Consider the following 25,557-nt stretch of genomic DNA (forward strand, 5'->3'; position numbering starts at 1 on the left):
ATGGGTACATTTCGTTTGATGTCAAATACACAATACATACGATTCCACACTTTACTGAACCATATTTTCACTAAAACGGAGTCCATTATCCTAAAAGCAACGCATAAACCACAATGGATCACTGAAGTCGAAACTATGCGATGCTAAGTTTCGAGAGAAGCCTTCTAGAACGCTGTCACTCATGTTGAAAAGCATCTATGAGTAACATTTATCAATACGAGGAATACCACAAAAAGATATAGCACTTACCACTCGATGAATCGCTTAAAAATGTTGGAATTCCTCAAAAGTTTCGGGAGCACGGCCGGATACATTCGTTTCTCGCAGCGAGAGCGACGGGGACTCCGACAGTGCAAACACGGCTGGATGATCGAGGAACATCATTGGCCAGATTCGAAACTGTCGGTTACGTGATTGCATCACTCGGCGCCTGACTGTCTGGGAAGAGAAATCCGTTGCTGCACCCCGGTCATGTGACTGATTATCGTGAAGTGATCAGATCAGCATCGGGGAGCGATCCTATATTTTGGTCACATGACCAAGGTCAGTCCAGACCGGGAAATGATCAGAGCAGCATCGGGGAGCGATCCTATATTATTGTTTACATGACCAAAAGGAGACCAGAGCGGGAAATGATCAGGGCACGGTCGGGGGACTACCTTATCTTCTCTTATGTTCTACCTCCTCAGTTCCCACACCGCTGGGAACCAGTCGGGCACTATCGCCCGTTCAGGAGCCGGAGCTCCCATGGCGTTCCCATTCTTTTCCCGAGGGTTTGTGCTGCCTGGGTTTCCATTGGTGACGGCGATACAACCAATACATGTTGCGGTGAATCGCTAGAGGCCCACGTAACTCGTCAGCAAAACTCTCAAAGCCTCGGAGGTGCGTGAGTTCCTTGTTGTGAACGGCCGCAGATCAGACGACGAATACATTCCATGAACAAAGTACAGCTCACATGTCATACTTGCCAGTTCAACTGTAGCAAACGATCCACATGCAAAAAGCTGTTCATTAGAGCGTGTTATCCGAACGCCTCCAAGCAAGAAAACGTAATGCTTCAACTTCAACCCTCAGACGCGACCAGAGACCTTGTGACCTTGTATGTGCGACCGGACGGCAGCGGCAGCCACAGCGCGAGCTCGCGGCATTACTTGCCATTGTGCAACACCGGTGACGTAACGGGGAACCGAAGTGCGGTCCGTACAGTTACACCATCGACAGGGGAATATGCGCGGGACAGGAGGAACGCGGAAGAGACAATTCCAGCGCGCGCTCCTCGCAGAGTGGAGCGATTTCGTCCGGAAAAATTTGTGGCATATTAGTTTCTCTGCGGGAAGAACAGTTTCCAGCGAAAAAAAGTATGGGGGTTCGGGAAATTTCATAGTCCCTTTAAAAGGGGAATATTCTATTGAAAACACCTTTTACGATGGAATTGTTTGCTGGCAAATATTCCGTCGCAAATAGCTAGTGTAATAGAATCTACTGCGGCAGCATGCCGACACCAGTGGCCGAGACATGCAGTTCGACGTTCTTGCTTCTAAGGCAAGCACCACCCTGAACACGGCAGACTTCTAACCGTGGTTCCATCGTAGACCCTAAACCGGAGCGCAATGCGTCGCAGTCATGCCTCGTTAGCTTGCTAACACTGTGGGACCAACGTGAGTGCCGAGGCTTGAAGAGACCTCGGGCACTCTCAGTAGCCTATATTGGCGTGTCAGATGAATCATATACTGAAATACAATTTGTTGGGGCACGTTCGTTACATGTGGTGGGGCAGGAAACGTTTGTAACGGTGACGGGAATGCGATTTTTGCAATAAACACGTACGCTTGCAACGAGTCAAAGATATCAGCTAAATACCTAACATCCTTCCCTGTCAAATACTGTGTTTTTAACTCAGGTTATCGTCTATAATGTGATTACTTGCTGAGCAGAGCTGTGAAACCAGCATAATTTTTCTCTCACGAAATAAAACACCATTTTTAACATCATATCCCCAATTCAAATGGGGTGTAAAAAAGGTGTATTAGACGGGAAACACCCCTTTCAACACCACACTTTACACCCTTACTGATCGGCATTGGATGAAACGTGGTGTATGTCGATATTACACCTTTAGTAATGCTCTTCTTGCACACTTTGCAGAATAGAAAATGGTGTTTTTATAAGAATACACTTTTTTTGAGCAAATAAAGGTGTAAAATGTTTTACTGTGCGGCAAGCGCCCAACAACACTAAACAGCTCCTCATAAAGTGCAAGAGCTGTGCACCTGTAGACGACGTTCTTTGCATACAAAGTTATAATCGGAGACACGAATCAGCACTGAACGTTCTGGTTCGCATTACCGAAATGGCTTGCTTGCTCTACAGTTTGAACTCCCTGGTAACATGACAACTTGGCTTCTTCTCATATACACGATCTGACCTGAGGGTGTTATGTCAGGCCAATGATGGATGAGACGATTATCAACCTGTCACATTCGCACCGGAGTCGTTATGAAATAAAATACATCCGTTTTTCTCGCTTCCACACAACCGTATCCGTCATGCAAAATGAGAATCGCCCGAATCTTGGCTGAGAGAAGATGTGAGATAATCATCATCAGCGTCATCGCCCTGGTTCAGTTTCTGCGCGACATAGTGAAACTGAGGTAAGTATCAAGAATGACACCCTCTGCATACGGCCTCTTTCCTTTAATGTAATTACTGCTTGTCCGTTCCAGGGTGAGCGTGGAGCAAACGGAGACGATAGTCTCTGACGCCGAACGCCCGTGTTGAAGCTGGCTTTTTTGTGGATGCACGTGGCCTGAACAGATACCAGGTTCCATGACCCTATCTGCCCGTTTACCTGACGACAGTTCTATTGTCCCTTGTTAACCTTTGTAGATAGTCTTAGAACCTTATCAACCCTCATAGTTTGTGTGACATGTCAGTCCGCTGGACGGCACATAAATTGGAAGACCACGGTAAGAATGAGCGTGTGAGAAAAACCGTTGGCGCCCTTGTTAGAGATTGCTCTTATGGAGATGGACAAAGTTACTGCATTCTCGTCTGCGGCTCGTGAAGGGAGTGTGAACTAGGCCAAAAATTGTAATATTCATTTCACTACGAGCACTTTATGGGCATAAGAACTCATCTCTCCTGTGAAGCCCGCAACATACGTGTTTCGTTGAAAAACACAAGCTTAGAAGCCTAAAAGCTGGATGCTGCTGCACTCACAGAACACTCGCAGACGCAGACATCCACATAGAGGTACTGGAGATGCACAATAGACATTCATAAATGTGAAGAAAACTCATACAATGGCTGAGCTGCAACAAATGAGTTGAACTGGCAGTGAAATATAGTGGCATTTTCATATAGGCGGCTAATAGACGGTCACCGAAGCCGATGTCCCGTCGGTCCGTGTCCCACACTCGATTTCAGCTGTGGCACATGTACCTGTGCCAGCCAGAACACGAGGAGCGTTTGAACTGTGACAGCGTGATCACTTATAGTTCCGCGAGGTCGTTCACAAGGACACGACACTTCATCGTAACGAAAGCACTGCAGCGGGATACTGCCTCACGTCTTTTACTATCACAAACGCAGTATAGTTTATACTGAGTCGCGCAGGAGGCGTGCAGTGTGTGACACGGTAAGTCGGAACAGGTGTACGAGCTAACCTTATGGCTAAAGTTGGGGTCGAAGTCGACCACTGAAGAGCAAAAGCAGATCTGGAGCTGAACTTCGAATCACTGGTACACTTTCCGGTATTTGTCGCATGCCATGAGTCGACAGAAATCTGTTATCTCACAGAATATGACAGACGCTTTGCGTCACCTTTCGCGAAGTGGATGAGGCAGCTCGAATACGTCTTGGGAAGCGAGCTCGACAGTTGTGTCTGATGCATCATTGCCTGGTACGAAACAATATAGCTTATGAAGCATTATACTCGGCACCGTGGCACTTCTGCGCGTCTTCATAGAAGCACGTGGTGTACTTTGCGAGCGAACCATCCTGTCAACACGTCTAACTTTTAGGGGTGCTCCACTCGTTTCCAGGTCGATGTATATTGCCTAATGGGCTGTCCGATGCGGGTATATGACGCGATCAGTTCTGTTCCCAAAATGTATTGCGTGCAACTCGACTGTACTGTAACCGAGGTATTTTCGGAGCGCCAGTCTACTAAGCTGTGGCCGCCGATCACATAAGCACGCGTAGATGTAGGAGACACAGACTGGGGCATCAGAGTAGAATCGGTGCCTCATTTGTCTGCAAGCTATTGATGATGAACCGGATACAAATTCCCCAGTTGACTTGCAGTACTATCTTAACAGCCATTGCAATTTTATTGGGTTTTAACGCTCGAAATACCACTGAGCAGCATCAGCTGGCTAAACAAGCACTCTAGTTAACTATACCTTTGATTTCACGGGAAATGTGTAATACCTTTTCCTTTTGGCGGTGGAGGGTCTTTTTTAAAACGACATTTCCATAGAGAAGGACGATAAGGACGGCATTTAGAAGGAGGGCAGTAACGAAGAAGAAGAAACTTGCTCGACTCAGAAAGAGTAATGCCTTTCAGGTTTGAAGACGCTCTGAGACGTGAAAGGGAGTTGCACCAGGAAGACGAAGAAAGCCTAGCGCTAGAAAAGACTGCGGATTTACCCAAGCCTCCACCCGAAGACAGTCAAACGGTAAGAACTGTAGCGTAAGAGTCGGATTACGATCTTTACCGTTCGGACAGCATGCCTCGTTTTGCTTCTCTGCTTGTTATTTAGGGAGAAGAGCAAGGATGAAATAATGTAAAGGTTCATGAGATGCTGGGTCTTTTTTCCAGACGAGATCACAAATAACAACAATAACTTCATTTTTAAGACGATGAATAGGGACGAGACGACATCATACGTTCTCGATCACTCTTGCCGTTCGCCAATCATGCCAGCGCATCAATGTGACGCACTGATGCAATTTGTGAGTGCAACTCCGACGTCCAGGGCTTGAAAGCCAATCGTAAATATGGTGTATGTTAGCACAGAAAATAAGCTCCGAAGAGGCCAGATGATGGGCGACTCGAAATGGATACTTTGGAACGTTCTTACAGCTCGACGTCTGCTAGACAAGATCGTTTGCTATGCCGTGTTCTTCACACTCTGCCCCCTTACAGAAGCGCCGTCCACAGCGCACACGCAAATGTGTACTACTGCTTCATCATAATTTCAGTAGGCTGTTTTGTTTTTCCTGCTTTCGCTACCTAGTAGGCATAGTGAAAAATAAGAAATCAGAGCAGAGGCAAATGTTATGGTTCTAGTGGTGGTAGAGATAAAATTTCACTGTAGTCATTGGCGCACTGCCAAATGCGTACGAAATGTGACAGCATTGCAGCGGATGGATGGCGGTCCCTCAGGTGTGACCGCACATGACTCGCGTGCGGCCCGACGGTAAACCCAACCAAAGGTTGTCATTGCCTTTGTGCAAAAACACAGGTTTCGCCTACAAACGTCACTGCAACAATCACTGTACTCTTTGGAGCGTATTTCAGAACAGCCAAGGTCGTGGTAGCCAAGATCGTGCGGAAGATTAGGAGGTGGTCGGTTCGAATGATTCCACCGGCTGTGCTGTCTAAGGTTTCCCTTCGTTTTTCGGCAGGCTTTCCGGGCGAGTGTCGGCGCATTTCCCCCTGAAGTCTGCCCAGGACGCACACCAACCCCCCTGTCCCACACTCCTTCCCTCTGTCCACCTGTGTACGTCGCTTATAACCACGGTTGCTTCATGGAGTCAAAAAAAGCTCACATTATGCGATAAAGGAAGCTGTCAAATCCAAGATCAGCAACGTGATGTCAGCCACTTCAAAGAAATCGGGTGCTTGGCTTATTATGCTTTCGAAATGGTTATTATAAATACCTTGAAATCTACTAAAACTCATAATCCTCCTAAATCTCAGTGTGACGCGACGCAGACACTGAGGATCCAAAATTGCGTTAGAGAAATGCTATCGCATTTAAAACCGTTGCCACTGAGGCTACGTTAGGACGTTTGTTACAGTATTCATGAAAGTGAGGATGCTTAAAAGGACGGTCGTATCCAGAAACTCGTTCTATGAAAGTGAGCGAGAGGGCCTCGCTCAATGGAGAAAGGCTGCGTCCAGGCGCCCGCACTACTACGGCGTCCATTTTCAAGGCCGTGCCCTGATTGGTGGCGCAGGGAATGACGCTTTCGCCTTTTTCCAGAGGGAAACAACACCAACAACATCCGCCGTCTGCTCTTGTCACATATTCCATCGAATAGCAGCCAAACTGCAACTCTTGATCTGGGGGATTCTCTGGGGGATTTTCGATATCCTGATTGATCAGTGGTCAACGAGGAATAAAATGACAATAGTTTTGAAATCAACTGGAACGGGGGCAACCGTCCCTTTAATGCCAACAGAAATCAACTATCGGATACTTCCACTTTAGCCGCGATGTACCGGCGACCAGCACCATGGGTAACAGAGCACAGACATCACGATTTTTAAGAGAATTTTCCGTGCGTGTATCAGGAAAGAAAACGTTAAACGATGGTTGTGGTGAGACACGGCTTTGACCTGGCCAAATAAGTGTGCTGATAAAGCATCCGCAACGACTTTTCTTTGTTGCACATTTGGCACCATTGTACCCCCTTTATCTGACAAAAATGGCTAACTTGTTGATACGGCTCATATGTTTGTTTCTTAAGTTGTTCTACACCATTTTGCAACGAGATAGAAAAATAGCTTTTGCAGAACTCACAGTAGCAGATACCAAAGAGACACGCGATATATGCGCTTTGTGGTGGGAACGATTCATCCTAGCCTGCCATTTACCGATGTATTTCCACCTGCAGTGCGCGTCATACCCCGGCGGCAGTCCCCCCGACCCACTGTGGGCACTACTAAAGATTCGCCACTTAATGCTCGATCTAGGTAGCCTCTCTAAAAAGAGTGCATCCCAGTGGACACCATAGAGTGCGAATGTAAACGCAAAGCCATCCGTAATTGGTAATCACGTGACCCCGTAATGACAATAGCATGCATTGGTTCCGAACGATATGACGACTTGCATTTGCATTGCGGGAGAACCAGCCACGGGACTTTCAGCAGGGCCAGGTTCCCGCGTGCGAGAAGTATCAAATTGGGGTCGCGTCTCTTTAGGGCTTATGTAGACATGTTTGTAACTGGACAAAAAAGTAATGTTTCTTCTATACGTGACACGGAAGCATCAGAAAATCAATTTCTGGTTTTGAGAAGTACGACATCATAGGATGCGTAATATGTCATGCGCCTGGCAGCGGTCCTCCTCGAAGGTGCATTTCCGTCTACTGAGGGTGAGGAGACCGAAATCCCCACCACAGCTGCTGGCGGGCTTCAAACGTTGGGCGGGGAGCGAAGAGTGGAAAGGTGTACGCGCTGTCGGTGGGAGACAGGCATTCAGAGCTCGCGGAGACGTCACCTACTTTTGGAGAATCCGAAACTTTCAAGTTGGGCAGACTCTTTCGAAAATCTGTGGACGCACGTACGTGCGTCTTCACTGACGGTATTTATAATTTACGTACTGAGTCGTTCCGCGAAGTTGACAAAAAATACGATACTAGGTACGTATAATTTTTTACTCCAGAGTGGCACTTTAAAGTAGCATAACTTTTATCGTAACGTCCATGTCATAGTGGCTAATGTCATTAGAGAAGGAATCGGGGCACGAGCTTCATTCATAATGCCATTTGAGATCTGGATGTCATTAGACGATAATGTCATTTTCTTCAGGGATGGGGAAGTTGCCCTCCAAAAGGAGAACTATAGCTACGAGTTACGTTATTGAGCTAAATGTGTAACTACGTTACTAACGTAGTTACATGTTCTGAAACTGAATCATTAAAAGGAACGAGTTACTTCCAGGTTACTTGCTACTATGTTGTAATCATTTAACACCTTTGTGTCATCATAGTTGGAAGCGGGGGATAGCAACATGCTCAGAATGCTTTTGGTATCAGGGACGACTCGAATGTTTCTCGTCTCCCAATCGTGCATAAATTATGATGGGAATCAGACTGAGTTTCAGCGGTGAAGTTTCCCGAATGTTTTGCCTGCACACATAACATTATTACTCCCACAATGTGAATAGGTTCAAGACGGAACAGTAAAAAAAATGGGAAATAGATAAAAATTTTGTTCGTATGACACACCACAGCATAATCAAACTAGACAAAAATTATTTCAATGATTTATATGATGGACGAAGCCGTACCTTTATGTACTTCCTTAAGTTCGCTTTGGATGACCTCGAGGTATGAATATACATAGCCTCGATTTATGAATAGCGAATGTTTCTCGAAAAAACGTTCACAAAACGAAGGATTTTATAAATCGAGGTCTTAAATGACTAGGAGGATACAGTTGGTTTTTCAACGAAGTGTTCAGAAAGCGAGGGAATTCACAGATCGAGCGTTCATGAAACGAGGGTTGACTCTACTTTGTCATTGGGGTAGAAACATCGGAATTTGAAGTTTTGTGGGGTCCCCAGCCCTCCGCCGTGAAAAGTGCATTGATCAGAGATCACTGCAAAGATGAACTCTCTGCAGCCACCTGACGACCTGACACCATAGGTGGGCACTTTCGGCCTTACTCATCCTCACCTCACGAAGCACAGACTTAATTTGCCTCACTCACCATCACCAAATTTTCTTCACCGGTAACTAAACCTCAGTCGCCCTCGCCCTCACCCTCACATTCCATTTTAAATTTTGCCCTCACAAACCTCACCTCAGGGCATCGGGATCCCGAGAGGCCTCACCATCCTCATCCTCACATGCCTTCACCCCATGAGGCTATTCACAACCCTTATGACCTCACGTATCTTCACCTCATGAGGGTCCTACTCCTCACGTGTCCTCACCTCATGGGGGCCCTCATGTCCTCACGGCGCCTCACGTACTTTCGCCTAATGAGGACCCACATGTCCTCACGAGTCCTCATCCTCACGTGCTCTCACATCATGAGGGCCCTCATGGCCTCACGACCCCTCATCCTCCTGAAGCCCTCGCTTCATGAATACCCTCATGGCCTGACGTGTCTTCATGTCACTAGGAGGCACATGAGCCTCAAAAGAACTTTCCGTCATGTTCACATGACACGTCGGCGTTGAACTACTGTGTCGGTAGTTGGTACTAATGATACTGCGCGGCATTAAACTGTTTTTAGGGTTTCATGCTGTGCTTGGATAAATTTGGTAACAGTTGTTACTGTCACAGTGAGGTTTAACGTTAGTGTTTTGCAGCAGCAAAGAGGAGCTCGAACCCATCACCTCATCCGTGAGATCCCTCACGAGAGGCCTCACAGCCTCATCCGTGAGGTTTCTCACGAAAGGCCTCACAGCCTCATCCGTGAGGTTCCTCACAAAGGGCCTCACGGCCTCATCCGTGAGGCTCCTCACGGAATACGTTGTACCCTCACATATTGATGGCCTCACAATGACTGGCCTCATGAGGTCCCTCACGGTGGGCGTCATGAGGGACAATGCCTCATGACTCTTCTCGTGAGGAACGTTCAGCGTGGTCTGGCCTCACTCACCCTCACGTCATCGTCGTGAGGTGAGGGTGAGGCGTCTTCACGAGGGTCCTCATGAGTGAGGACGCCCAGCTATGCCTGACACTGAAACACGTCAAAAACTTGGTTGCTTTCGTCGCGTAGCAACGAAAAACAGGAGCAGACAAGCAGGCGTTGCGCACGTGCAAACTCACTGTCATGCCTTTTTCTTTTTTTACTGAAAAATAAAAAGAAAGAAACAAGCCCGCATTCTTCGTGGGCGAGAAGCGAAAAAAAAAGAAATAAATAACTGGTAACTTCTCAAAAAGTAACACTAGTTCTTCCCGAAGTTACTGGAACAGGAAAGTACAGAGCTAAGTCAAAAGCCACGAAAAAAAAAAGTAGCTTTAGTTACAGTAACGAAGCACCCGGAACACTCTTTTCATGCCTATGTGGCACCGGTATTATTCCACTGGATTATTACGCTGGCAAGATCACAATGATAAAATTCGTTTCGTGGTAAGCGTGAATTTACTATTAAGTCGGCGGTTGAAAGACTACAAAACGCTGTCGTATTACACGGTGTGTTTTAGCAGCATGTGTGAACCACAGTTGCGCGCGTGCTCTCCTCTGGCGATTTCTAATTAGCATAACGCTAAAGCGTCGCCTGCTTAAAAACGCGTGTGAATGCCGTCTACCATGATGCACCTTGCGTCGACCTATAGGAACCGAAAGGAAACCACGTACGTGGTGTTGTCATAGTGTGGTCAATTTATTTCAGGGTACTCAACGCTTTTTTTCTAGCCACGAAATAGCTGCAGCCATTTTTGTACAAATCTACAAATATTATTTCGTCTAATAGAAACCGATCATATCTTTCATATATTTTCTAAGCATCTAAGTCAGTTACGGCGTGCGGCAGAATTCTGCTTCTTCATGCACAACCGCAGAAAAGGCCCTCCCCCATTCACATCTAGAGACCTGTTAATTAGAATTCCAGCTTCGTGACTGTAGCACAACTCAGGACCATAATTTGGAATATTGATGATCGTACACTTTTGTGTCTCGTTATATCGTTGATATCAGAGTTCGAGGTAACTCGTTACAAGTAACTCGTTACTGTAACTAAGTTCTTTTTTTTGGTAACTTGTAACTTAACTCGGTACTTTTGCGCCGTGGTAACTTTCAGAGGAACTCGTTCCTTTTTCAGGTAACTTTGCCAAAGTAACTTAAATTCCAAGTTACTTTTAACTCCCTTTTCGCTAACGTCCACATATTTTCTTGCTTTCTCTCCGGTTCCTTCATGCCATTTTTTGCCATAAAACGTGATATTCAATCAGTGACAGGAAGTAAGAACCGCTGCCATTGCAATGAAGCTGAACCATTGTGCGCCCACAGGGAGTAAGATGCAAAACGTTCGAATAGACCTCTACCAGAGGAACGTCATCAGGACAGTGGTAGACAGACTGAAACCGAAACAAATCGGAAGGAGAGGGCTGGGTTCCACGAAGGGGCACTTGTTCGCTGCCTCCCATTGAAAGAAAAGCAGGACCAAGGGTCGCGTCCCTTTAAGGGACCATATCGTAATCCCCTCAAGACCGTGGCTTTCGGGCGCGACCTTGTTCACCTCTAGCTTCGAGCGTAGCTCAATTCTACCAAATTTGTGGCACTGTCGAACACCATGACGTTATTTGTTTACAAACAGGGAAAGGTCTATTGTTGGACATATACGAAAACGATCTAAGCGTGTTGTACTCCTCCGCAGGCAACTCAAGGTCTAACTCAACTGCTCACACACGCTGCACCTGCGTAATGCTATTTTGTGTCCGAAGTAACTTGGAAGTAACTCGTTCTTTTTTTAAAAAGTAACTCAGTAACTGCGAGTTACATTTCAGGCTGAAGAACTTCGTTATTAACTTAGTTACATTTTGCACACGGTAACTTAACTTGTAACGAGTTCTTTTTGACCGGTAACTTCTCAATCTATGGCTGATATAACGATTCGTATAGTTGATATAACGTTATATAAAAGATATATGTATATCGTTCTATGTGGGCGTTACTCGATAGACAGCTACGGAGAAAGTAAAGACGTGAGTAATATGACATTGGACGTCTGTTTGAATCTGCGGCTAGGTCTGTAATGGTGACTGCAAAAAAAATTTTAACACTACCAAGTCGAGAAATATTCAGTTTGAAAAATATAATAAAGACAATTCACGTCCAACTTGCATGCTATAATAGTGTACGCTCAAATTAGAATGAGGGTATCCCGAAATCCCATAGTTAAAAACCCACAGGTTCAAAATCTGAGGTGTTCAAAATCGACACGACCTAATCCCTGCGCCACCTGGAACACGGGCGTATAGAGCTGTAGTTAACAGACTTGAGCTAAACGCCCTGCTAAGCTAACCGTCGCTAAAATGTGCATTTCTTTCACTGAAACGACGTCGACAGACATCGAAAGCACGAGAAGCTGACACGTTGCTCAGTGATATCTTATTTTGAAACACTGACATTCTCGAACCTCGCAAACAACAACTTTATTTCAATGATGGTGATTGGACCTCTAACCTTTGATGCTACAAATTGGAAGTTTACCATTGCGGATTGTGAGAGTCGGATTTTGAACGCTGGAATATTGTGGCATGCCCCACCTGAGAAGGTGTGTAATATGTGTGCTTAAAAGGTTGAAAAATAGTAGTCGTCGCACTCAATGGTTAAACTTGCTTTGGTTGGCACGCCATTTCAAGCTCGCGCGACACTAGGGTTGCGGAATGGGGTCACCCACTCCATACCATTTCTACGAATGGAGATTTGTGATAATTCAATTTTTCCCAACCTTCATAATAATTCCAACCTTCCTAGGAGAGGTTCCTAACATCAGAACAACATCAATGTACTACTAATTGTAATAACTTTTTTTCGTATTAATTCGGACATGTGGGCAATCTTGCTGATCAAGAATATCGTATGTTTCGGTTCACAAACATGAGGTGCTGGAAAGAGGTGCCCGATAACCAACTTCGCCATAATGTGCGAAGCTGTGGAAAGTACTCGTTCTACGTCTGCTCGGAGTTCCGGGTGACCGCGGAAAGCTTCCCTGTATTATTTTCCAAATGAAGGAGGAAGGACACCCAGTTTATACATGCCGAATATTCGACAATACTATTTCGCTCTTGACCGTGGGCAGGTGCGGTGCGTCTGTGCAAATGGCGCGAGGGCAGAAACCAGCGGGCAGAAATCAAAATTACCACCGGTGCACCCAGACCATTCCATTCCAACTCCATTCCCGCGCAAAAAAAAAGGCCCAATTCCATTCCCATTCCATTCCTAGGACAGTTTTCTCCCTTCCATTCCAATCCCATTCGATGCTCTAATAAATCTTGAATGATTCCGGAATCATTCCAACTCCGGAGTGGCGACTCCGCAACCCTGGTACACACATGCAAAGCTGTGCGTGCAAGCGCGGTTTGTTATTCTTTCAGGTGCAACGCGTCTTCCCGCTCCTCTTTTCGGTTGCTGTGGTTTTCGTTGGCGTTGTCGTCCTAGCCGTCGTCTTGCACAGTGATGATATTGACATCGGTCAGTCGGCCGGGACCGGCACCGCGGACATTACGTGCGCCAACAACGAATGGTAAGACACGCAGGATATTTTGTAGGGGCCCATCTATTTGAATCGGAAGGAGGAAGTGAATTAAGGCGTCAAACTTCTAAATGCCAATGTAGTTGCCGTGTTGTGCGACTGGTTGACACCAGTACAGTCCCAAGAGGAAAGGGGCAACCGCATAGTAAATTCCACTTTCCAAATGACCTTACCCAAGAGGACTTTCATTTCAGGAGGGTAAGCCGCAGCGAGGGATGTAAGGAAATAAGCGCAGCATAAGACAGTAAAATAAATGCTGTCGTCTCTCCGTCTTTCACGTGCAAGAAAAACACAAGAGGGTGATTTCAAGCAGAGTTAGGCAGGGTGGTCCGGTCGACCTCTCAGATTTTTTTCGTTCCAATATATATTCAAGCCTAGTGCTTAGGAAGTACATTGGCGGAGGAAATAGCTGAACATATATTATAATTCCTTTTTTTAATAATCTTCAAGACTGTCCATCTCGAGCAGTGCGCTTCGTCACAATCTTCAGGCATCGTATCTTCGCAGCCATTAAGGCATTGCAGTTAATTTTTTCCACACTTATTGCCTATCTGCTGTACGCTGTTAAAACAGAACTTCACCACATAGCACGCTCCTAGCCAACCATCATCCGAATGATATCATTCTGTGCACTGATTTGTTGAAAATGGGAGGAGGCGCCTATCTGGGACAGATTATCTTGTCCCAGATAGGCGCCTCCCACCTGTTTTGAACAAATCATGACCCGGAATAATATCATTCGGTATGATGGTTGGCTAGGAGCGTGCTATGTGGTGAAGTTCATTTTTAAGAGTGTAGTGCAAACAGTACTACACTGTTAAAACAGAACTTAAAAATGAACTTCACCACATAGCACGCTCCTAGCCACCATCACCCCGAATGACAACGTTCTCGCCCTAGATTTGTTGAAAACGGGAGGCGGAGCCTATTTTGTGTCCATTATGCATGGCACAAAATAGGCTCCTCCTCCCGTTTTCAACAAATCAGGGGCGAGAACGTTGTCATTCGGGATGGTGGTTGGCTAGGAGCGTGCTATGTGGGGAAGTTCATTTTTAAGAGTGTACCTTTGAGGTTCTAGGTTCTGCAGGTGTCCAGATAAAAAATCGCAAAATCGCCTCATTTGCATTTGATTTGCGATATTTTATTTGGACACCTGCAAATTCTACAACCTCAAAGATAGAGCAAACAGTACAGCAGCACATAAGGCAATAAGCGGTGAAAAAATTAACTGCATGGCCCCAATGGTTACGAAGATACGAGGTCCGAAAATTGCGGGGAAGTGCAGTGCTCGAAATGTCAGTCTTGAAGATTATTTTTTAAAAAACGATGCTATTTGCAGCTATTTCTTCCGCCAATGTACTTCCTCAGCATTAGGTTTCAATATATATTGGAACGAAAAAATCTGAGAGGTCGACCGAATCACTCTGCCTGGCTCTGCTTGAAATCACCCTCTTGTCTTTTTTTTTTAACGTGAAATATGGAGAGACGGCAGCATTTATTTTACTGTCTTATGCTGCACTCTTAAAAATGAACTTCACCGCATAGCACGCTCCTAGCCAACCATGAACTCGAATGATATCGCTATGTGCCCTGATTTGTTCAAAACGGTAGGCGTACGCCTTTTTTATGACACTTAGCTGTTCATAATTGTCACAAAAATGGCGTACGCCTCCCGTTTTCAGCAAATCAGGGCAGATAACGATATCATTCGAGATGACGGTTGGTTAGGAGCGTGCTATGCGGTGAAGTTCATTTCTAAGCGCATGCGCTTTCTTCTTTACATCACTCACTGCGGCTTACTCTTCTGATATGAAAGTCCTCTTGAGTAAGGTCATTTCTGGAAGGGTAAAGTGAGAAGGGAGAACCGAGAACAGGTACATTCGATAACCAGCCACTGAAAAATAGCCTTTCCTAGCCATACACTCTTAAAACGGAACTTCACCGCATAGCACGCTCCTATAGCCAATCATTATCCCGAATGACATCGTTCTGCCCCCTCATTTGTTGAAAACGGGAGGAGGACGCCTTTTTGTGGCAATTTGAACAGCATAATGCCACAAAAATTGCGTACGACGCCCTCAGCTTTCAGCAAATCAGAGGGAAGAACGATGTCACTCGGGATGATCGTTGGCTATAGGAGCGTGCTATATGATGAAGTTCCATCTTTAAGAGTGTAGTATAGCGTTCCTCTGGAAAACATAATGTCGGAGGCCCAACATCGGGTTCATCAAAGTTTTCTTCTTTTCTATATATATATATATATTTTTTTTCTTCTTTTTCACGAAACGGTGCTTCGTTTGACAAAGCAGCATGGAAGGGCGCTACAAAAAATACGGCGGGGGAAGAAGAAATTAAGGATCACAAGTCCTGGGATCTGCAGAAAAAGTACGGGTGTGACGCGCAATCCTGGTCCCCAAGAGAGTGTTCAATCTCGTGAGTTAGAGAAGCTACCTTCCCGGGTGAGAACGGAAGGCTGGGCGGGTTGCTGATGTATAATTCAACATCGAAGGTAGTGCCCACAGAACACACAAAACCGTTGCCGACATGTGTTGGATTCACATATTTATTGCCTTCAAATCTGCCGTCTCGCAGATTCCCGAAAACATCGAATTAGAAAGTTCATTCAGGAATTTTAGGTAATTATTCGTCCAGTAGTACGCGCGCTATCCCACAGGATGTCCGCCTGGCCATAACCAGCCTGCAAAAATGGCATCAGTGCTGCTCTCACAGCCCTTTTTTTAGTTTTATTTTCATCTTTAAAGGATAAAAAAAACGCCCAGTACACATATTTTCGATATGCCTTCCATGCTCCACTAAATTGGGCTAAAAGATGTGTCGCACACGGTTGCCATTGACCTGTCTAAGGGCTATCCAAAAATGACCCATTATCCTGTAGATAACAAAAGGAAAGCGAAGGTAATTTTGTAGTCGTCAGTGCTGTATACGGCTCTGATAGTCAGCAATACCGTGTTATATTCCCTTACAATTTGATCTACTACGCGCCTTTAAATGGAGACTTCGGAACGATCGGAGAAAAAATTGCTGCACATCGTAGTTGATGCATAACATCCACTGTATACCTGCCATCAACTTTGTTTCTTCCTCATGTGATGAACTGTGCCTCAAATAAGAAAACAATCAAACCGAAACAGGAAAATGGAGACGGGGTCGCTGTTGTGCGTTACACTCCGTAGAGGAACCAAAGTCCGAGCCAAGCTGCTGCTATAAAGGCTCATTCACACATGCGTTTCAAAAAGCGGCGCCGCCTCAGCGTTCGCGGCACCGCCGAGAGAGGGGCCTGTTACATATAGCCGAGCCGCCATCCTGAAAACGCTCTTCGTTGTTGTTGCTACGTCAAGATCGTACCGACACTTCCAGCTCTCGTCCTCAAAATTTACATTGTGAAGCATGTAATCCATTTTATAATTATCGTGATGCATTTCTGCTGGAATCATCAATCATTGGAACGGCAGACGTAACACAATAGCAGAGAAAGAACGGCAGAAGAAGCGAGACACATGTTTACCTACCGACGACCAACACATGGTCACACACAAGTCGTATTTATTTTCGTCGATTCCGTGGTTTGCGCAAATTCCCAGCTCATCTTTGATACCTCAGACACCAAACAACTATTGGTTACAAGGAATTTACTCATGCGGTACCAAACACACACACACACACACGCACAAATGACAAAAGATCCCAGCGCGGTATCGGGAGGCCCGCCGTTGCCCGCCGGCGCCAAAAGGAAGCCACCTCCACCCATCCGAGCGCTCCGATTGGCTGGGTGGAAAGCGTTCGCGTTTCGGCCCTCCGCAGCTGCAGCACGGAGCGGTTCTCGAAAAGCGACTGGAAACGGTCCGCGGCTCGCGTTTCGCGGCGCCGCGAACGCGAAACGCGTTCAAAAAACGCATGTGTGAATCCAGCTTAAGAGAGCTGTTTATTGTACGAGTACCAGGTGCGGACTGCCTTAGATAAAGCCCGCCAGGAAAGATAAACAAGGGTGGGAGTATGAGAAGCGAAAGCCTCGAACTCGCCGTGCGAAGACGCGGTGCGGAGATGAGTCGACGGCTGGGCTCGAATGCCAGATACCTCACAGTCGCTGAATTTTTTTCCCTCCCACGGCCACCGCGTTGACGTCACTGTGCATGGAGTGGACAAGTAGTATACCACGCCGGTCGCAGCCGCTGTGTTACATTCCTGAAACAAAACAATGGACGAAGATTCGGGACCAGATTACTCAGACACTGATGGAAAGAAACAGCGCTCAGCTCTTTCCCTGAGGGTCAGGAAACAGCTCAGGAATGGTAGGACTAATGCACGGTGACGTTGGCCGACCAGAGAAAGGAAAAAGTACTTCCGTCGACGCTCGGTTAGTTCCTTCTTCGTTTTCAAGTAGGGTATTTCCCAACCGTGTTCTGTTCGTGTAAATGATTGTAGGAATACCACATGCTTGAAATCCATTTGGTTGCGAAGTCTCTCTTTTTTTCGCTGCAGCGTGTTCTACGACGAATCAGATAGCTGCTTCGAACGAACAGCGAGCGCAGATGACCTATACAGAGCGCGCGCGATATCTCAGTTCCGCACACCTTTTAAAGGAGCTCGGAAAGCACTTTAATGACTATCATTTTTTTTAACCAAGTGGATCGTAAGCTTATTAAAATGCACCATGCGAAGTAATTCTATCAACAGGTGCATAAATATCGCAGAACTCGATTTTGAAAATCACGGCCGTGCCCAACGGTGGCAATACACGGAACGAGCCGTCGCGCCGCTTGTGTCATTTTGACGTCGGAAAAGTGGAGCCGCTGATTGGTTTCGAAGAACGTCGTCTGCTATTAGAAAGTTTTAGTACATCCTACGCTATCACCGTTGCGTACGTGAGGGATAGCTTTGATGGTTCTGCGCACGCCCATAACAGAAAGAGAGCTTCGCGCAGAGCGCAGAACCACCAACGCTATCCCTTTCGTACGCTAACGCCTTTGCGTACGATCTACTAAAACTCTCTATTTTTCGCTCGGAGCCCCGCTGCAACGGTGGAAGAATTTCCTTTTTGCTTTTTCTTTGGTTTAGATACAGTAAACGAAGATTGGTCTACAGACACTGTTCAAGGTTATGCCGTGAGATTGTAGAGGCCATCCTCATTGAACTCCCCGAGCGAAGTCAACCAAAAATCGGTCAACCTCTCCCCGATTGATCTTGCTTTCCCTAAAGCGACCTTCCGGAGTAGGTGGATTATGAAAATAAACTTCAGGTGCCAGTTGAACGCTGTTCTTTCCGTGTCTATGTTTTGTATGCTGTTCGTTATCGTGGTGACTGTTTCTTGTTGTGTAGTTGGTGGCAATACGTATAAACACAGTGCAGCACTAAGCGCTGCTTCAGTTCACGCCTCAAAATGATCGCTGCATCGCTATGACCACTAATTCCGTTCGCTATGTCACTATATCAATATTCGCTATATCACTAATTCGCTATGATTACTAGTGCCCGTCACTTCGACTAGCAACTTGGTTAGCCATTCAGTTAATTCCTTATTCAGCTGGAGGAGTGTTCTTGCCACTCAATTTATGGTCAAGTTACCAATCATCGAGCTAAACGAGAATTGGCCGATGCAGACTACAAACGTGGACGACGCAGACACGCAAGTTTGAGTTCATCCGTGCTCGGCGCCATTTGTTTTGTCACCATATAGTGCATCAGTTTTATCCACCATATTGTGACCGACAACGCCGGTTAAGTTTGCGTCCGCCGACATATCAGCGTACACTGAAACAACACGTGACTAGCGTAAATTTTAGCTGACTATAAAATGCACATGTCGCGCGCGGAAAACTGCCAACGGCAAACTGTGAGTAACCCAGCCAGAATATTGCAAGCACACAACTAACCAACCAACATGCTGCCCTGCTAAGCCAAATGGCTGCTTTGCCAGCTCAAAATGCCAATGGCCAAAGCCAAAGTAAACGGAAAGAAAGAAAAGAAACCCAGTCAGCACTGACCCGGATAGAAGCGCGGTCGCCGCTTTCAACTTTTATTACGTCACCAATGACGTTTTTTTTTTTTTTTTTTTTTCAATTCTCCTCCTCGTTTGACCCGGAGGAGCGAGTCGAGTGGGAACACGCGCGGCGATGTTCAAGTGTCTTTTGTTTTTCTACGAAAAACATCGCGCACAGAGAAAATTTTCGTGTTAATCATCAAGTCAAGTTACCTGCTTCCACAACGCGTTCGGAACGGAAAAATTTTTAGATGGCTTTCAGAGCTTCTTTAAAAATCCTGCGCCCGTGAAAATAGCGCATCGAAGAACAAGGGAACGTCGTGACGTAACGTTGTCCCCAGGCACGTGAATCGTGAGGTGCAGTGGCACAGTTCAAGCAGGTATAAGCGGTGCGTGAGCAAACAGAAAGAAGCAAAGAAATAAGGCACGGGTAGCTGGACGAGTGAGGCATGGTTTGGAGCCACGTTAAATGTCACCTCATTGCTCTTTTAACTTTAAATCTGTATCCCTCATCTGTGCTCAGTGCTTTAGTTGTGAGTGTTTTGTTAGTGACAGTGTCACTGTAAGTGTTGTCAAAACACAGAGTGTTTTGCGACATGTCAGACTATTTCTGCAAAACCTCATTTTCATCTTCTCGAACTTCACTATAGTCCATGTGAGAGCAATGAGAATGACTACAGTTGCCTCTGTTGTTGTTTTGTTGCGTGTGGTGTGCAAAAATACCTGAAACCTACACCTTTACGGATATATCATAAATCATTTGACGGAAATTAAAGGGGTTGAGAAACCACACGGATAGACCTTTGTCTCTGGCAGAGTCTGTTCGCCTTACTCCACGCACTCGGTACTCAAAGTCCCACCTCCTATTATTTTTTATGCTACACGGTTTTAAAAATCTCCCATTTTTGAGGCCCCCGCCGACCGTGGCGCCAAACGGTGCCAGGCAGTTCCATGAAGTCGGCGGGAAGTGACGCCTTGACCGGTTGCTCTATGGCTCTACGTCATAGCCCTTCCGCTCACTTCGCCGCGTCGCGTCCCAGCGCGCGCCGCGGCCCTGTTTACAGGCGTCGTCATGAGAACGGGAACTCCGCACTTCCGTATCGCGCTCGGTACTACGTTATACAGAGATCGGGCGAGGAGGAGGCGAGCCAAGAGTAAAAGGATCTCCTCATATTCAAAGCGTCATAACTCCGTGGCGCGGAAGCGCAGCGTGAAAGGGTTTCGACAGAGATGTTTGGCACCAATAGATCTACATTTCAAACATCATTTTGTGTAATATTTGGATTTGGATTCACAACCCCTTTAAGAGAGCTTCCGAGTGTGTCTGTGGCTCGTCTCAACACCCGTCTTCTGGTTAAACTTGTTGCTTGATGGCGGCAATAATATTTTTTGTCGGCGTGAATAAGGAACTTTTGAAGTTTTCAATATTTTGAATTCAGGAATAGGCCAGTTGTTGAAGGTAACACGCACGGTACTTGTGAACATGTGCCAGTAACGCTTATCGCGTGTCTGTAATGCACAGCTATGACGGAGTCAACTATCCAGATAAACAAGGAAACAACGACACAGGAAATATCACACTGCCCGCCAACGAAACCGCGGTGGCGACGCCAATCAAGGTGCACGTGGTTGCCTTCAATAGCAACGCAGTTGCAGACAACGAAATAAGTTACCGGGTACCCAACGAAGGTATGTCTTACTGTCATCACGTGATTGTGCTACTTTTACCACTGTGGACTTTCGGCCCCTTCCGTTTTGTCTTGTACCTTACGGCGCATACAGCCTTATGAGAAAATCGATCATCAAAAACAGAAGTAGAGAAATGATGCACAAGCATGCAGCCGTCCCCTTCCTACATAAAAACACGTCAGATGTATGAAAGACGCCTTGCACGATGACAGTTGTTGTAGTGCCGATTTAAATGGGCGTAGTCTCTGCCTTGCCTGTGGCAGGAGTTGTCAGTACCAAACGCCTGGAGACAGCCTCGCGCATCACGCACTGTGATATGGCGTCGGTTGGGAGGTCGATTTTCGTTTAAGTGCACATGGTTCCGAAACGCAATATGAGGTCGTTCGTAATTTTTTCATCACTGGTTAAGGAACTGGCTAGGAGTTCATTGCCACCTAGGTCGTCGGCCTAGTGATATTTCGCAAGACTGATGACTCTCTCGTTCACTAGCTACTGATACAGTAATTTATCCAATACTGGGTAATTTATGTGCACATAACATGCAACGACTGAATAAATTCTACGCAGGCACTCACTTTGTATCAGTTTCCACTGAATCCGAAAGCCAGATGACGACCGAAATCACGGAGGTATGGTATTTCATAGTATTATCGTAACTCATTTTTGCTTTCACTTATCGGAAGGGGCCTCTGGCGATGAAGTCTTTAATCATTGATGAACGTACAGTCCCTAATGCGCGCAAAACTAATACACAATCCGACGAGACGTCGCTTATGGGTTTCGTTCCTGCTATGGCCGTTTTTCGGCATAGAACGACTTGTGCTAATACGAAACATCAGACGTCAACTAGTACCTTTCTTCAGTACACAGACTGATCCCACTGACAGATCCCAATGGACGTAGAATGCGTTATTGTCTGTAAGCTGATTGGGGAGGATTTCGTTTGTCGCGAAAAACGTGGACTTCGATTTTGGTCACGGAAAGACGCGGCCTTTGCATTTCGAAATGAGAAAATAACAAACGAAATTCACTAAATTTGTTCCTTCGAGGAGTCGAGAATACAGCAACACTGTTGGCCATGATTCTACGACCAGTTCCTCTAGGACTTCGGTAACCAATCGTAAACTCCCAAGCGAACAAAACTATATTTTCCGAATATGCGCGGCGTCCCCATCTGTTCATATCTGTACGTCGCTCATAGCCACAGTTGATTCGCGGCGCAACACGGAATAATAAAGAAATCCTTTGTTTTGGAAGAGGTAGCTTTGAAAGCTTGGTTTTAGAAAAGCCCAGTACGCTTCCGCTGCAGCATTTTCTGGCTGCAAGTGGGTCATTCATAGGACAAGCTCGGGGAATCGCTATGACAAGAATCGCGTCTTCCGTCTAAAGGAGGTTAACATCAAGATGCTAAACAACGTCGAAATGTACAGCCTGTACCTGCTCCGGTTAAGGAAGGCCACAGCGCGCCGTCTCGACAGCTGACCGTATACGAGCGACAGGGCGGGAGAGAAATCGAGCAAGCAAACGTTGTCAAACTCTTTTGGCTTCCGTTTAAGAACTCCCTCTCAAATCACGACAGGTCCCACGGAGCGGGGCTTCAGCAAATTGGAATTATGCTCCTCTCCCAATGAAATGTTTCAAGGAAGAAAATGCTGCGCAGTATTTTTCTATTACGCAGTGATGTGTATCACTCCAGGGCATTGACACACATCACGCCTGATAGTCCAGCCAGATTCAAGCGAGATTTTCTTGCAATAATTGTCTATGTACTTTTCTGTTGAATTTTTGCAGTTTGCTTTTGGATCGGTTATGCGGTTCCTCGTTGGTCGTTTGCTTGCTCGATTTCTCGATCGCGCTGTCGCTCGTACGGTCAGCTGAGGAGACTGCGCACTGGGGCCGTTCTTAACTGGAGCAAGTACAGGCTGCACATTTCGACGTTGTCTAGCACCTTCATGCTAACCTTCTTGAGATGGAAGGCGCGATTCTTGTCCTTGCGATTCCCCGAGCTTGACCACCAATGACCCACAGGCAGTCAAGGAATGTCTTACTACCAAAGTGGTGTGGCGGAAGCGTGCTCGGCTTATCTAAAATTTAGCTTTCCAAGGTTCCTCTTCCAAAACAAAGCATTTCTTTTTTTTTATTCCGTGTTAGCGCCGCGAAGCAACTGTGACAATGGGCGACGTACAGATGTGGACAAGTGGAGAGAGGACAGGAGGACGGAGTGGGGGACAGGAGGGAACAAGCACTTCATTCATGAACAAGAGGCTGTGTCAGAGTATGTCCCATTTGGTAACGTTACGCTGGAAAGCATATCCCAAGAAAGTATTCTACATTAAAGGGGCACTGAAGTGCGGAAGTTTGCCCACGCAGTATGAAAGATGTTACCTTGACAGAAATGGCACCCCCGCAGAATGAAACATGGTGTTACCTAGACAGAAATACAAAAGGAACTATGTTCATCTGTTGCGTCATTAGTGCTTTACGCAACAAGGAAACCGCATTCTATGCTTCCCCCCTTCTCATCCTGCTCACGGCATACATTCTGTATAGTCCGCAGTTACCTGTCTTTGTCAGTAGGAAGATAAATACAGCAAGAAATTCAATATTTCTACCTCTATGTGCATCCCTCTTCTTCCATCTAACTTTCTTTTCACTGCAGAATGACACCATGTCGCACTATGAAAGCAACACAACAGGATGACCTGGAGCCTCACTGTCACCTGCCCGTCTACGAAGGACTGACTTCCTTGAGTTAATGCTACGTCAATTCACGAAGACGATTATTACATTCATGCACCGCCTATGTATCGTTCCCAGTGACATTACGTTATTCATAAACATTTGTTTGTACACAGAGCAGCGATTACAGATGTGGATTAAACCCCTGTGTGGTTCCCTCAAATTAGTACAGTAATTTACAAACTGTGTAGTGTGTCACGATAACACTAACGCAGCAAAATGTCACGTTTGGTACATAGGAGCCTGTCACTCAGGAATGCGTTCTGCACCATAACCAGCATGCCAACTAAGCATAGCGGCACTTAGACGAAACATTAGCTTTGCGGTTCACTCTCGCCTTCTACACCTCGCGCCCAAATTATATGTGGTTCAAGCCTTGTTCCGATGTGTATGCACGTATTTGGGCACACAACTCTACGACGAATTACATCGCAGTGTTCTGCCTAGTCGCTTACATGGCTTAAACCTCCCTAATGCGCTCACTCAAATGCGTGTGTCCTACAGACGACATTCGAGGCTTGGTGCTTGGTTTGCTAGGCACGCATCGTGTGTAAAGGATTCAGTTGAGTTTGCATGACCATTATGAGAATTTGTATGAGAGAAGTATGTTGTATTTGTCCAAATTTTAACATCTGACATCATCCGCCCACATCTGGTGTTGTTGGGGGATGTTTGCTCATTTTCTTAACGACCCTGCGACGAGGGTTGACCCGACTGGTTATGTCAATGGGGAAAGGGAATGGCAGCGTTGCAGGTGCAGGGGAGCTGGGGTCCTCCAGGCAACTCGATCCGTCGCGACGGCCATAAATCTGGGTTCTGGCGCCGGAGGCATGCACTGACCAAAGTTAGGTCATGCACAGGTTGACACCTCGCAACGTTGGTCGTAAATCGCGTGGAGAGAGTGTGCAATGGGCGGTTCTGGTCTGGACAAGTATTCAAACTGGGCCAACCACGAGTTGTAACCCTTTGAACCCAGGCCGCCCGATTGGAAGCCTTCAGCGGGGGTTGTGGCCCTATCTGTCACCCTTTCAAGCGACAGCAGCGTCGAAAAGAGAACTGCGAGCCGGAACTTGGAACATGTAACATCCAGTCCAGTGTGTAAATCTTGTAAATATCCCTATGTACCATAGTCAGTGCCTACCGAGCAGATTCCGAACGATCCCTTCATCGAACTCGGAGCGGCGAAGAAGGATTTGAACACTTGGTGCGCATCGTCATCGCCCATCCGTCCCCCGCCACTCGGGACGAGAAGAACGGACAACAACAACTTCGAGTTTTTACTCGGGGACGTGTTTGAAGCTATAGTATGCAATGCGAGTGATGCTCTGCAAGTACATCCCTGACAGCACGAAAAGGAAGTACATGTTTTACGAGTACATAACTCTGCATTAGTCATCAACAAAATCTTTGATATGCTCAAACCAGTTGTCTTAATAATCTTACAAAAAAATGTAATTGTGCTCATGTGCGTGATACCGGCAGCCCAAGTGAATCATCACCAGTCGTTACGAAAAATGTTGATAATCATAGCAAGGTGCTGATCACAGATACCGCGTAGATGTAACATTTCCGAAGCAAGACTGGTAGCACTGGACTGACATTTGCAAGGTTGCTCTACCCATAATATTTACGCAGTTGCTGTGGAGGATAGGCGAGTGTGAGGCGAGGCGAGTCTTGGCTGTTTAAATCGTAACACCAGCGTATAACGACACATCATTGAACGATATACGAGGGTTGTTCAATAACTAATGGCGAATTCCATTGGGTGAAACTTTTTGCCCTGCGCTGGGTGGGGTTAGTGGATGCTTTCGGCGGGGTCGCACCAGCTTGCTTTGTCAATGCTTTGCTTTGGGATGCTAGCATTCAAGGTACGATGCGTGCCCTGTGCGTACCGCGTGACCCGAGGGCTTTCTCGAGTTTGTTTGTGCCACGTGGGGCTCAGGAAACTGCTCCGGTATCGTACAA

The 25,557-nt window shown here is 46.4% G+C and overlaps 1 protein-coding gene across 1 annotated transcript; it reads left to right on the forward strand.

Annotated features, from left to right (window-relative positions):
* The first annotated feature begins 4,533 nt into the window (after positions 1 to 4,533).
* LOC135383895 (uncharacterized) lies at positions 4,534 to 23,728 on the forward strand. The gene is made up of 5 exons (XM_064613186.1): positions 4,534 to 4,679; positions 13,009 to 13,157; positions 20,687 to 20,853; positions 21,421 to 21,482; positions 23,513 to 23,728. Exons 1-5 carry the CDS (start codon positions 4,557 to 4,559, stop codon positions 23,552 to 23,554), a joined length of 543 nt encoding a protein of 180 aa, XP_064469256.1. The 5' UTR covers positions 4,534 to 4,556; the 3' UTR covers positions 23,555 to 23,728.
* Positions 23,729 to 25,557: the final 1,829 nt, after the last annotated feature.

The sequence above is a fragment of the Ornithodoros turicata genome, chromosome 2 (assembly GCF_037126465.1).
Source record: "Ornithodoros turicata isolate Travis chromosome 2, ASM3712646v1, whole genome shotgun sequence".
Classification (NCBI taxonomy): domain Eukaryota; kingdom Metazoa; phylum Arthropoda; class Arachnida; order Ixodida; family Argasidae; genus Ornithodoros; species Ornithodoros turicata.

Coding starts and splice junctions, on each gene's coding strand:
- LOC135383895 (XM_064613186.1), top strand. CDS start 4,557: ATGCCTTTCAGGTTTGAAGACGCTCTGAGACGTGAAAGGGAGTTGCAC. Junction 13,158..20,686: donor ACGTGCGCCAACAACGAATG/GTAAGACACGCA, acceptor TGTAATGCACAG/CTATGACGGAGTCAACTATC. Junction 21,483..23,512: donor TGACGACCGAAATCACGGAG/GTATGGTATTTC, acceptor TTTTCACTGCAG/AATGACACCATGTCGCACTA.